Genomic DNA, 15134 nt, shown 5'->3' on the forward strand with positions numbered 1-15134 from the left:
AAAACGATGGTTCGAAGTTTGTGTATGTAATCAATATATAAAATAATAAATGTCTTGTTTTCTAATTTCCAATTACTGAATCGATCTTTTTATAATTAAGATACTTTAAATACATAGTGCTGGTACAAATAATATATAATGATAAAACGGTTATGATAAAAGATCGTTTGTTATAACTAGTTCAAAAGAAAATCTGCTATAAAGATTTTTTATCTGGTTATAGATCAGACGGACATCTCACAGTATTCTAGAAATAATATTACAAATCACCTGATGATTCAGTAAAGGGAAAAGAATGAAAAGCCCATATCATGATATTTTCCTTCAAATGGTGCGTGAACGAAAGATTAAAGAAATTTTATTTGCCATTTTAGCAATAGATAAATTATTGCGAATTTAATATTACCCATTTAATTCGTATATAGACTAGGTATGTTTTTGCCGTTAAGCACGGAATGATTTATAATTCTAAATACAAACTAAGAGTGTGAATTTTAAAATTCAGGTGTTCTCAGTTGAGAACAGCTAGTTAGCTGTATTTGAACAAATGAGTGTCGATTAAGATCTACTTTTGTCGACTGGGTGCGAAAAAAGAAGTACGTTTACAAATCTTTAAAAAACGAATATTAATTAATAGGTTGGAGGGAAAGTTCTGTCGTATTTTAAAGAAAATATTTGAATTCATTTATAAAAATATGTGTTTAATATTAATCAATTATATATTAAATAACGGAAAGGGCGAGAACTTCTACAAAATAGGAATTCACAGGTTTAACCTTTGGAGTTAAAATAGTTAACAACTGCCTTAGAAACACTTTTAAAAGAGTTGATGTTATTTCCCGTTAGATAATTTTGCAAATATCTGAACAGGTCATAATCAGTTGGTGCAATGTCAGGTGAATACGGCGAGTGACTAAGGATTTCCCATCCTAACGCATTTAGTTTTTGTTCAGTCACCATTGTAGTACCTATGCGGTCGACCATTATCGTGGCGGAACACTATTCCTTTTCTTGATGCTAATGCTGGCCTCTTTTGTGTAATAGCTGCATTCAATTTATCCAGCTGATTGCAGTACAGAACCGCGTTGATAGTTTTTCCCTGTTTCAACAACTCGTAGTAAACTTGACCTTTTCTGTCCCACTACAATCACAACAGTATTTTTCAGTGATGGATACCTGATTTTGGAACTGTTGCTGATGATGTTTGCAGTTTGCAGTAAGATCTTTTTCTCTTAATTTTCTCGTAAAGAACTATTTAAAATACGAAAGAACTTTTACTAAAACCCAATATTTTTCGTAGTTAATAAATATCTTTGTTTTTTATTTAACATTTACGTTTTTTATTTCACGACAATACGAGGAACACAATCCCTTAATAAATTTTCCTGTTTTTCCCTGTTTTAATAATAGCTTTCCCTGTTTTTCGTCAAGCAATTATTATATGTGTAAATTTGATTCTCTCCCTATCAATGTCACCATTATAATGGCAGGTTGTACAGTGTGCCTTAAATTAAAGCTTTAATAAAAGATTACAATAATCGACACTAAAAAAAAACCTCATTTTGTATTTTTTATTTTATACTAGTTGTCGCACGCGGCGTCGCACGCGATTTAGGTGTCGGTCGTTGGGTGTTAGGCATAAAAAGTAACCTATGTCCTTCCTTATTTATTCCTTAACCATAAGAGGATAAAATCCAAATAATCAACATTTACCAGCAAATTGACGCGATATCATTGATTTCGAGAGGTACATGAGTTTGAATTTACTATGGTTTTCCGAAAAAATGGCGTTTTTAACGTCGACGAAACTGTTATCGGAATTATGGAAGTAAAATTAAAGTGGATATAAGTAGTTAAGTGTAATAGTGTTGTATTATAAATAAAGATATATTAATCATAAACTCTCAGTAGTGCACAATATAGTCGAGTTATTAGAAAATCGCATGAAATACGTAAAACTAAGGTTTGTTTATCTTTTTTGCTACTTCTATTGGAATAGGCTATAGATAGATAGTTTGCTGAAATCATATACCATCATATAAAAATGGACATAAATGATATTCAAGTACACGAATTTATACTAGACATAGCAAATACGTTTATTTTTAAAAAGATCGTCACATTTAAATTAAACCTACATTCTACCTAAGCCTGAGGGTATCTGACATTACGTCACAGTTTATTATCTCTGGAAGATGTTAAGAGAATTTAGATTGTCTTCCACAATAACCCGGTTTTAAATTTAATAATATTTTCACGGAACAATTTCAAAAATATATTATATCTACGTGAGGCGATAAAATATCATTATACTTAGATCGTCTTTAAGTCAATATTGCCTTATGGCGACTGTCTGGCGCAATGATAAAACGTGTCTTTTATATAATACGCACGCGGATCGATTCCTGCTTGTAACGATTATTAGTATAAATGATAGTAATATATGTTAACGTATGGTTTCATTTTGAAATTTGCGATTTCAGTGCCTGTATTTACATTAGGTTATTCCCCTCTACACATTATTGATTGGCGCAGAACTAATTACTACTAGGGTGGGTGGTTATAGGAAAGTAGGAAAGTTAGCGCTTTAGTCAATGGTCTTTTTTTTATAGTATAGGTAGGAGGACGGGCAAATAGGTCATCTGATGGTATATGGTCACCACCGCCAATAGACATTAGCTCAGTAAGATATCTTAAACATTCCTTACACTGCGCTACCTACCTTGGAAGCTAAGATGTTATGTCTGTTGTGCCTGTAGCGACACTGACTCACTCACCCTTCAAACCAGAATATCTGAGTGTGTAAAACCTATCCAGACGGGCTTGCACAAAGCCACCGAGTAAAACTACACTAATCTATTTCCAAAATTTAATGCAAATTTATTCAAAATTAGATTATGAAAATATACAACTGGAAATGATAATGTCAATCTTTAACTTCCTTGACAGTTTATATATATATGTCTGCACGTCTATATGTTACTAATCTCATCCTCCTCACCGATTCATTTTTTTTTATGTGCTGTGTGTGTTTGGTGTACCTGGTGAACACTGCGGTCGGATTCAAGAATTTGTTACATATAAAAAAAAAAAAATGTCACGTGAGACCGCAGTTATTATTAGCGTATATAGCCTATTCCAATGAAAGTAGGAAAAAAGATAAACAAAACTTAGATTTACGTATTTCATGCGATTTGCTAATAACTCAGCTATATTGTGCACTACTGAGAGTTTATGATTAATGTATCTTTATTTATGATACAACACTATTACGCTTAACTACTTATATCCGTTTTGATTTTACATCCAAAATTCCCATAACAGTTTCGTCGACGTTCAAAACGCAATTTTTTCGCAAATCCATAGTGAATATCATAGATTAATCAAGCTTTCGACTAATGACATCGCGTCAATTTGCTGTCAAATCTTGTTTATCTGGCTTTTCTCCTCTTATGGTTAGAATAGAGATATACATATATATGTATTCAAACATTTTTTTCTAATAAAGGTTACCTCAAATCTATATCAGTTAAAGGTATAACCATGTCAATACATGAGAGATAAATCATTTATTTCAAAGTGTATCAAAGTTCAACGACCAGAGCTGCATCGGTGGCTGCACAATCGATCGCGGACTTGTTGAGCTCCACCCGTTGTCATGGTGACGGCCCCGCGGGCAATCACTTGCAAATCTGATTTATTTAGATTCCAGGTCGAACGCCGAAATATACCTCTATTTTAAACCAACCGGCCTATTTATCATTAACCTAAAAACAAACTTTGATATCGTGAATATATATCGCGAATGTCGTCAATATTTTATTATTTATTATTTTAGGGGATGAATTCGTTATAAGATACTTTCCAAATAATGGTGAAATTTTGAATGAGAATATGTGCTGTGATATAGTCATGGGAAACCTTGTCGGAACGAAGTAGCTTTTGTTATATAATAGCAAATTACAGACACAACAATATAAATTTAAAATGTTTGAGAAATAAAATTGTTATTAAAATTTCCGCGTGGATTGTAACAGTAACAAAAAACAAATTTAAATCTTCTTAAAAAACCTTATATCTTAGAAAGAGACAAAGAGGAAGAGAAAAGAGGGAAAGATCGATTGGAGTAGGCATAATTTCTGCCAATTCACTCAAGTGTGAGCCGCGCAAAAGTACTTCGTTCCAAAAATCTGCTCATCGTGATTCTGGTAATATAACGATAATATAATGAAACGATAATCCAATAATATTAATTAATTATAATCTAATAGTTTGTTATGCTAGACGTGTACGGTCGCATTCAGATTTTAAATAATAATCTACAACTTTTTTATGGTATAAGTTGGCGGACGAACAAATAGGCCACTTGATGATAAGTGGTCACCACCGCCACTACACATTGGCGTTATAACAAAATATTATCCAATCCCTACATCGCCGACACGCCACCGACCATGGGAACTAAGATGTTATATCCCTTGTGCCTGTAGTTACACTGGCTCACTCACCCTTCAAACTGGAACACAACAATATCAAGTTTTACTGTTACCCAAAAGATATGGGCACCAAGTAAAATTATATACTATATTAATATAGATATAAAAGTTGTTTGTTTGTAACGTCTGGAACAATTAAATCGATTCTAAAATTACTTAGCTATTAAATGATACGTCTTCCAAATTAATTATCATTTCGTCGACAGAAAATGAAAGTATTCCACGTGGGTGAAAACGTGGCCGCCAGGTACTATTATAATTAATATGTTTAAGTAAGAACTAATGTAATTTTAAATTAGTGAAACACATAATATAATAACATTAACATATTTATATTATGTTGAGTTAATATTGTTTGTTTGTTACTCCAGATTTAAGAAAAACTTTGACATGGAACATGACTGTGGAAGAATAATGTTATGATAAACTATAGATTTAGTGCATTTACCTCATAGTATGTTCATATGTTGTAAAATTTTTAGGATGTATCATGTTAAAAATAAATCGTAGAGAAAATTCCCGATCCGGGCGCTTTCAAAGCAAACATTGCCGAAACCCTATATATCTCCAAAACGTTAATTTAAACTAATTGTCCTTTACAAAACAATATATTTTAAGCGTTTTTTGTTAAATCTCTGGAACACATTATAAATTGAATAAAAAATATGCATAAGAAAATAGGAGAAATGGCGTGCGGTAAGGAGTATTATAGACTTTATTTAGCACAATAAATATATCTTCACCCTCCAGCTTGTGTTGGTACTGATAGTATTATAATATTTGTTAAAAAATATTTTCGATTTGAAAAGAAAATTTGTCACATGCATTAAAAGAGAAGAGTCCTAGCCCAGCAGAAAGATTTACAGGTTATGTTACTTTAATTTTACTTTCAAAAACAAAACACGGGTAACTTTCTTAAAACTCAAGCTAAATTCAACACATTTTATAAGAAATAACAACTTAAAATAAATACATAATATAAATTTTAATTAGATGATCCTTATAAAAATTAAAAGACATCTAACAACAATATTGAACAATAACGAAGCTAACTTATTCTATTTAACTTAAAGTAACTTCTTCAACTACTTCATGGCAAACAAATTAAATCTACTACAAATTGAAGATGGCTCACGAGAAAATATCCACTTTTAGGGTATTTTTAATAAACGGGAGATTTATCTTTTTCATATTTTATGAATCGAGATGCTACCAAAATCAGTATCATCCCAGAACAGTGAATAACAGAATTGACATTTCAGTGATAGAATTATTATCTTTCTCCAGTGATAAAGCGTTGTCTCAATCAGAGTATAAAACATCATTTTCCAAAAAACGCCCATGTTTGCCCTCTTTGCTCGTCTAACTATATATATATTATAAAAAATTACCGTCTGCATTCAAATTTCAGATATTTAGAGAGACAGAAAATCGGCCACCTGGTAGCAAGTAGTTATCAATAGTCCACATATATTGGTTATTTAAGAAATGTTAATCGTTCCTATTAACACCAATGCTCCACTAACGTTGGGAACTAAGATTTTATGTTCCTTGGCTCACTCATAATCGAAACCGGAACACGAGCGGTTGAAATTAATATTAAAGTGAGATGGTATTTGTTAGAGAAGTTATAAAAAATATATTTTAAACTTAATTTATTATACTCATTTACGAGGTATATGCTTAGATGTATTGTTTATGCATCCTGTTTGTATCTTGGACAATCGTACGTCATATTATTTATTTAAATTAATATTTTTTGAAAGCGATTTGACAAGACCGAGAAGAGCTTCACATAATTGCCTAAGTGTCAACACTGCTAACTTCTAAATTCCTTTCTGCTAATGAGAATTTCTTAACAAGAGAACCCTATTACTTCTTACTAATTCTGTTTAATTTTCCTTATTATTCCTTATTATTCATTTTATTCAATATACGAGAGAATTATTAGTATATCTGTAAAATATTTTGTGCCAACTTCGTTTTCAGAAATAAACAAATTTCAGACGATCCTGTATATTATCTTGTTTATGGACTGAAATTATTATTGGCTGAATCAATAGGGCCATGCAGACAGGGCGATAACCTTTGACCTTACCACCTACTTCTCAACTGATTAGAAAGTTCAGTACTTTATGTTCTCATCGAAAGATTAATTAGATGTTAATTTAATTTCTTAAATATATATTCGATATTCTTCAACGATGTTTGGAGTATGTTTTTTTTTTGATTTAATAACAATAATAAGGACATTATTTAACCAGATTTACACAAAATCTGTTATTATAATTATCATTACCATTACTATTTGACTACTACTATTTGAATAAAATTTTTAACTTATAATTTAAAAAGTTACAAAAGATTAAAAATAACCGGGCTTAGGTGAGATTTAAAGTATTGAGGATTTTTTTCCACATTGGCTGGCCCTAACACATTTACTATGCGGGACTCGTCGGCGTTGAGTACCAGAATGCCTACCGAAAAACCTGTGTATTTAGCTTGTGCAGACAACCGTGATGGTTCAACAACCAAAGTTAATTTTCTATATCGTAGCTCCTTGTAAGTTAAAGTAATCAGATAGAAAATGATATCAGGCGAGCTTACTTTGTTTGCTGATACAAATCCAGGCAAGTAAGTTTTTTCGATGTTATCTTGCGTTTATATTTCATTTGAGGTTGTAAGGTAAAATATGGTAAGCAAAACCACATCCGTTGATTGCAATTTGCCACGTTTTTCCAACCCGCAGTAGAGCAACATAATGGAATAAAAATCGAAATATGCTTTATTCGAATAGGACTTTAAAATACGAATTTTAAATTAAATTTAAAACAACCATCGGCTCAAAAAGAACTGATAATTATATAATATAATGAAATTTAAATGAAAATATTAAAGCTTTGACTCACCCCGCTGCTATGCCCCACTGTTGCGAGGCAGCCTCCGCCGCATGGTCGAACAGCGTCAGTCCAACCAGCGCGACTGTTGGTGCAATCGTTAGCGGCGTCACGAAGCGAAGCAGAGAACCTATTATCCCGAAGTAACCTACCAAAAGATGCTTATATTTATCTGAACTTTTACTAGTTACCTAATTAGTTTAATTAATCTATCACGTCACAACAATATATCTCCAACTCTCTTACGACAGTATTTTTTCGGTTTCGAGACTCTGCTCGGGATGTTTATAATAAAGTGGATATACTAATAGTTGCTTCAGAGTATACTTATAACAATATTATCTATATTCACAATAGTATAGATCTTTTTGAAAGAAACGATGACAATCATTATATAGACACGAGGAGGAAAGGTAAACTAATAACACCTAGTTTCCGACTTCGCAAAGTTAATACATCCTTCCTGGGGCACGGAATTCGTTTCTATAATAAGATTCAACAGTTATTTTTAACTTGGCCTATTAAAAAGTTTAAAGGTCATGTCAAAAAACCCTTGATAAATAAGGCATGTTACTCAATACAAGATTATATTAAAGATAAAAAGCGTGGATATAGTATTTGTGGATTTCTAAGCAGGATATATATAAATTTTATTCGACTTTACTGGCATACTATGTAATTAAAATGGAAAAGAGTAACTACTGAGTTTTTTGCCGCTTCTTCTCAGTAGAATCTACTTTCCGAACCGGTGGTAGTTTAAGTTTACATTAATTGACATGACGATTCAAAGTTGGTTTTATGAACATTCTTGAAAAAAGAATTAATCAATTTTAATTTCAGTCATTATTCAGCCAAGCTTAAATAGCAGCCAATTTTTGTAAAGTTAAGTTTTTTTTTTAAATTATATATAGGAACTCAGGAGAAAAATCCGGTGGTGAAAAAACCGTAAACCCACCCCATATTCTTTAGCGCTGCAATTAATATAAACTTTAAGCCATAATTACCCTGGCTCACTCATAGCCATTCAAACTGAAAGATAGCAAACTGTTGTGTATGTCTAAGTCGAGATGGCCCAGTGGTTCGAACGCGCGCATCTTAACCGGTGATTACGGGTTCAAATCCAGGCAGGCGCCACTGAACTTTCATGTGCTTAATTTGTGTTTATAATTCATCTCGTGCTCGGCGGTGAAAGAAAACATCCTGAGGAAACCTGCATATGTCTAATTTCAACGAAATTCTGCCATATGTGTATTCCACCAACCCGCATTGGAGCAGCGTGGTGAAATCTGCTCCAAAACCTTCTCCTCAAGGGAGAGGAGGACTTAGCCCAGCAGTGGGAAATTTACAGGCTGCTAATGTATGTATGTATGTCTAAGACTCTCAGGCGGGTTAGTTCAATGCCATGCTTGTAAAAATAAGATAATTCCATTTAATGAAAGTATCAGCAATCAAATCATTATGAAATTATTATTTTTTATCATAAAAGGCAAATTTCATCTTTGAAATCATTTTTGGCGAACTTTTAATTCAATTTGATAGTTTATTCTTGGATATACTTTTACCTCCAACGACTTGAAAGAGCGACGCCACAGCAATAGCGCCGGACAGCTCACACATCCTCACTGTCCAGATAGACCTCCTTTCGTCTACGTTCATAGCTTCAAGTATGTCAGGAGCGGGACACTTCCACGTCGGTAGACCAAGGATAGCCAACGTTGGTACCAGGAATGATATTGTACCACCTTGGACTATTGGCAGTCGACAGCCGAATGTCGCTTGCAGCCACGTTATAAGACCTAAAATGTTTAAAATCAATGATAAAATCGTATTATTAATGTGTTCGTTCGTTACGGTTATATTTTCTATTTCTATGTCAATGTAATATATATACTTTTGAAGTTTATCTCACACTGAATCTTTTTTTTTTTATGGTAGAGGTGGCAAACGAGCAGGAGGCTCACCTGATGGAAAGTGACTACCACCGCCCATGGACATCTGCAACACCTGGGGGCTTGCAGGTGCGTTGCCGGCCTTTCAGGAAAGAGTACGCTCTTTTCTTGAAGGTTCCTAAGTCGTATCGGTTCGGAAAAACCGCCGGCGAAAGCTGGTTCCACACATCACACAGTAAATGCGTTTGAATGTAATATTTTTTGTATAAAAAATATAATTATATCACCTGGTAATTTTTAATTTATGAGATAAACATTTATCAGCCGATTTTAATCAATAAGATGTAAATGTTGATCAACCGATCTAAAATATATCTATGTATATTCAAAAAAATAATCAACATATTAGGGTACTTCTTAGCCTATGTTTTTAAATATAAATGAAAATTTCAACATTATCGCTCAATTGGAACGCGAGTTGGTGAAAGGATTTTTCAATTAAATGCTGCGGTTCCGGAGTTTATTTTCCGGTAGGCCACAAAATGATCACTCTATCTGCATAAGGTAAATAAATATAAAAAAAAAATTGTTACTAAGGAGTACCATGGTACCCAAAATTTGTATAGTAATTATTCTACACGAATAACTGAAAAGCTCTGAGTCGAGCTCAAATGAAAAAGGTAAATAAATATGCAAATACGTTTACCGTACAGTATAACAGAGAGTCAACGTAACTAAAAAACGAATGTTACAAAATACAGTAAAGTACCTACTGCTAAAATGCATACTCTTCAAAGGGTATTAAGTTACATGTACTAATCAAAGCTTGAACAATGTTGTGTATTATGCGAGTATTTTTTCATGTGCGTAGTCAGGAGTATACGTGGTTTACGTGGTGTAACGGATAATTTTTTACAATTAAATTAAAATAGGTATTGATACCCATACCATCAGCTAGTAACTTTATAGTTTTACCTTTTCATTGCTTAAGTGGTTTCCTAGTTAAACTCGTTAAATGATTTTTCAATTACATACTCTTTCATAATATGTTATAGTATTCAATATATATTAATCAATAAATTATCAACGTGATGTTGAATAATATCTTCCTATACTTTGTTTTTAATATATTACAAAAAGTTTCTGAAATATTAACATAATTATGTATATCATGACACACGCACACAAGCACGCACGCACGCACTCTAACAGAAACCAAGAAATTATCTAAAATGCTCAATTTGGGATCGATCGGCATTTATTTCTAAAATATTTCTGATAAAATCTTTAATACTTATTTTAAAGTAGGTATTAAATTACATAGTCTTTAGAATTGAATTATTTACATACAAATCCTTTCATCAGATTGTATTTATTTTATGCGGTGCCGTTTGTTAAGGGCGCAACCCTTGAAATGCTCCGAGTTAATCAAATGTTAAGAATCATCTTAATCATCTGGTACAAAGTGACACATAAGCTTGTTTATTTTGATAAGAAATGAAGTTCACTTTGTTTTAATTAAATTTAATCGCGATAAAACCATTCCTATCACTGAATATACATTTGAATGATTGAATGAGTCGTAGACAATGTAATTCACTTTAATTTTGAGCGTTTTATTTCTTATCTGTTAGTGCCAGATCTAAAAGACAACACGAAAAATGTGTCAATATACCCTTAGCACGCATCGTCATCACTCGAAATAACACCAAACTTCCCTTTGCCCATAACATAACATAACCCAATACGGTTTCCGTCGGGGTCTCTCAGCCGGTGATCTTCTAGTTTACCTGACTCATAAATGGGCGGAAGCAGTTGAGAGCAAGGGGGGGGCTTCCTTCATATGGGCTTCCCGGGAAATTACTCAATTGGATTACCAGTTTTTTGGCAGATCGGAGCATCAAGGTCGTTGTCGACGGTGCATGCTCCGACTTAAAATTCGTCAATGCTGGTGTTCTACAAGGCTGCGTTTTTTCACCCACTCTGTTTCTTCTGCATATCAATGACATGTTGCAAATCAGTAACATTCACTGCTATGCAGACGACAGCACCATAGACATCTCATATACCGGCCGTGTTAATATTTCTCGGGAAAACGTCGAAGAAAACCGGAACAAACTTGTGTCTGAAATCGAGTCTTCGTTAAACAAAGTCTCGAACTGGGGTCGGCTAAACCTAGTCCATTTCAACCCCAAAAGACGCAAGTTTACGCGTTAACTGCTAAAAAAACACCATTTGTCGTATCTCCACGATTCGAGAACATTCCGTTAGCCGCCACAGCTAGTATCGGAATACTTGGCGTCGATGTTTCGAGCCTCGTTCAGTTCCGCGGTCAATTGGAAGGCAAAGCCAAATTGGCATCAAAAAAGCTTGGTGTGCTCAGCAAGGCAAGACAGTATTTCACGTCGACCCATCGTCTAAAACTATACAAGGCGCAAATTCGGCCTCACATGGAATACTGCTCTCACCTCTGGGCGGGTGCTCCCCAGTATCAGCTCCTTCCATTTGACCATATCCAACGTAGAGCGGCTCGAATTATCGACGATCAAGCCCTCTCCGAACTGCTTGATCCTTTGGCTTTGCGTAGAGATGTTGGATAGCTCTGCATCTTCTACAGAATTTATCACGGGGAATGTTCCGAGGAATTGTTCGGATTAATCCCGGCTGCTGAATTTCACCTTCGGACATCTCGTCAAAATTCAAAATATCACCCACATCACCTAGATGTCCGAAAATCCACAACAGCGCGATTTTTAAGACATTTTCTGTCTCGCGCAACCACTCTGTGGAACCAGCTTTCGCCGGTGGTTTTTCCGAACCGATACGACTTGGGAATCTTCAATAAAAGAGCGTACTCCTTCCTGAAAGGCCGGCAACGCACCTGCAAGCACCCCGGTGTTGCAGATGTCCATGGGCAGTGGGAGTCACTTTCCATCAGATGAGCCTCCTGCTCTTTTGCCACCTCTAACATAAAAAAAATAAATAAATAACATACCTTATGAACGTAATTTTGAAATAACATCGTTAAAATTTAATATTCTCTGTGAATAATGAATAATCTGATTGAATCGAAATAATAAACATTAAATTAAGTAAGCACCAGTTATATTTCTACTAGTAAATAAAGCACTCGTGAGAAATATATATTTTTTAAACTTTAACATTGGCAGTCCCTAGATGTCCGACTACTGTGTAAATGTCTCAGATTTTTGAACCAATGATTTAATGTTTTCCCAGTGATAAATTGTTATTACAAATTAGATTCGTGAACTGTGAAAAACTCAGTGGCGCTTGTCTGGCTTTTACTCTTAAATTTCAGCTAGAATCAATTTTCGTATAGTCAGTGGTTTACCTGTAACAAATATCATTGTAGATATTATGTTGGAGCGGTCAGGATCGGTTTCCGCCATACAGAGCGCAGGACACAATATGAATGGGATGGCCACGATTGCGCCTATCATGGTCAAATAGTGCTGTGGAGAAAATATATTAAGCATAATATAGACATCACTACTAACTATAGTAATCATTTTTTTTTCGACATAAATAAAAACTAATTACAATATTTTCCCTTAAGATCGTTTGCTGGTAAATTAGTTTGACGCAATGATATGGGTTTATAAAGCACTTAAATGTTCGATACTATTGAAAAAATTGCTTATCAAAATTCCCTTAAGCGTACAACTATTGGTTGAGATGGGTGAGGGTTTCCTTCGCTTTTAAAAGTTATTGCTGTACGTTATTACATTACGTTATTTACAAATACCTTTTAGTGGATATTTATCAAACTGCTTTTTTTGACACTACAAAATATATGCAACGTAACACAGTTGCAAAAGGTTGTATTCTGACTGTATTTGAAATAGATAAAAAGATTTTTGTAAATTACAGTTCGTTAGTTTACCTGTAATGCCATGAATATGCAAAGATACCAGGGCGGCACGTCGTCTATCGCATATGTGACATTGCCCTTGCGCTCTTCTTTCCCTCCATTCGGCACATTCTGAAAAACAAACTTAAATGAACTGCCATCTTTGGCGGGAAAAAGTTATCCATGTTACATCGTCGGGCACATATATCTGCAAAAACATTACGAAACTCTCAACTGCAGAGTTTGCTTTGCTTTGAACGCTGTTTAGGGCTGCTTATTTTACATATTCACAGATGAAAACTTAGTTTGCGAAAGAAGACCCATCTCGTGTCTTTCGACGTGATAATTAGTTAGTATCGTTAGTATCCTGCGTATTCGAAAACATCCTCGAGTCTATTTGAGTAATAAAAAATCTAATTATACGTTTCACGCGGAAACATTATTTTTGTTTTTATTTTTGAAATACTATATATTTGAGTAAATAAGTTATTTCTGTACGCTTTCATCGTACTACGTTGACAAAAAAAAACATGTTAATAGATTCAAAAGTGTATATTCTTCCACGGTAATATAAATAAACCTTGCAAACGACCTTCTTTCAATAGAGATAAAATTAGTGCTAATCGATAATTATCCTAATCACCTTGATATAAGGTAAACTATTGAATGAAACATAATTTTATTAGAGTAGTCTATATAATTTAATTATCGACGTGACAGTCATGGATAAATATTTATGTCTATATGTATGTCTTTGCAACCATTGTAAACCATTGCACATTCGTAATTGCATTTTCGGTTCGAGATTCAAAGACTAAATAATTTAAATATAGAGTTGACGGAAATTTCTAATGGACATACTCATACTTATCATTATACAAAAAATATATATATTTATCTGAGAAAACATGAATCTTATAGATATTACTCGCGGATGAGGCGCGGATGCTACGCTTACTAAAACCGTTATGTTCGGATGCGACGCTGACGCTGACGTTTCCACGCCCCAGTGGGCATAGTAGTCCGTGATGTCCTTTTTTCCTACCTAACACGTTCATAGCACTGTCATGGTATGAGACGGTGTAATGGGCAACTCCTTTAGTTTAAAGGTTGTTTATAAAAACTTATATGCAGTTTTATGACTCTAAGTACGCTGTCATCAAGGACGACCGATGAAGTCAAGCGCACTGATATGGAACGTAACTAGTATATGTATATAAGATCTGATTTTTAAACTATATAAGTGAATATTTTTCTTGAAAATTGTCTGTGCTTAGCTTTAACAGAATATTCAAATAGTACACCTAACCCGTTAACTATCTCGCAAAAGTTAAAGACTAGCGTACCTGCAGCTAACTTCGTCATAAGATACAATGTCCGATTTGTTAGTTTCCAAGTTATTCCAAATTTAAGTATTTTAATTCAAATCGGCTACTTGCGAAAGAGATATTATAGCTTCAAGTGCACTCACATAGTTCGATGGGACGAAAATCTAACACAGGTAAAGAAAGATCCAAATCAATTGCTAATCCCGCAAAGTTACCGAGAATCTCTTTTCTGATCATCTGCAGACTACTAAACTTGCGATCGTGGCGAGTACGATAGGCGCGTCAGTTTGTTTCTTGAATGGTTAGTTAATAATATTCTAAAAGAACATTCTGGAAACTCACCGCATAACAAGATAGTGATACATCAGAAAGTGGCGTATGTGACATTGACTACACTAAGTATGACGTCAAAGGATACTCGCATCAATATAGCGTATTACTAAGTCGGCTTTCAATATTTTCATGAGTGGGTTGCTCATTGTTCAAATTTCATTAATATTAATTTCTTACTAAAATTTTGATACTAAACAAAAAAGGTTGAAATTTTAATACAAGGTAAGTTATAATTATTTATACCTTCTGTCCAATATTCAATCATCTAACTATTTTTTCACATTTTTTCATAATTCTAAATTTGAATTTCATTTTGTTAT

At 33.8% G+C, this 15134-nt stretch overlaps 1 protein-coding gene across 1 annotated transcript in view; it reads right to left on the bottom strand.

Moving 5' to 3' along the window:
• The window catches only part of LOC113398900 (solute carrier family 23 member 2), a 37568-nt gene that overhangs the window by 17388 nt on the left and 5046 nt on the right, over positions 1-15134 (bottom strand). The window contains exons 3-6 of the mRNA XM_064215887.1: positions 13187-13285; positions 12635-12755; positions 8956-9189; positions 7406-7541 (exon numbers count right to left, since the gene is read on the bottom strand). Of these exons, the coding sequence (XP_064071957.1) occupies positions 7406-7541; positions 8956-9189; positions 12635-12755; positions 13187-13285 (590 nt within the window). The remainder of the gene's footprint in view (positions 1-7405; positions 7542-8955; positions 9190-12634; positions 12756-13186; positions 13286-15134) is intronic.

The sequence above is a fragment of the Vanessa tameamea genome, chromosome 9 (assembly GCF_037043105.1).
Source record: "Vanessa tameamea isolate UH-Manoa-2023 chromosome 9, ilVanTame1 primary haplotype, whole genome shotgun sequence".
Lineage (NCBI taxonomy): Eukaryota > Metazoa > Arthropoda > Insecta > Lepidoptera > Nymphalidae > Vanessa > Vanessa tameamea.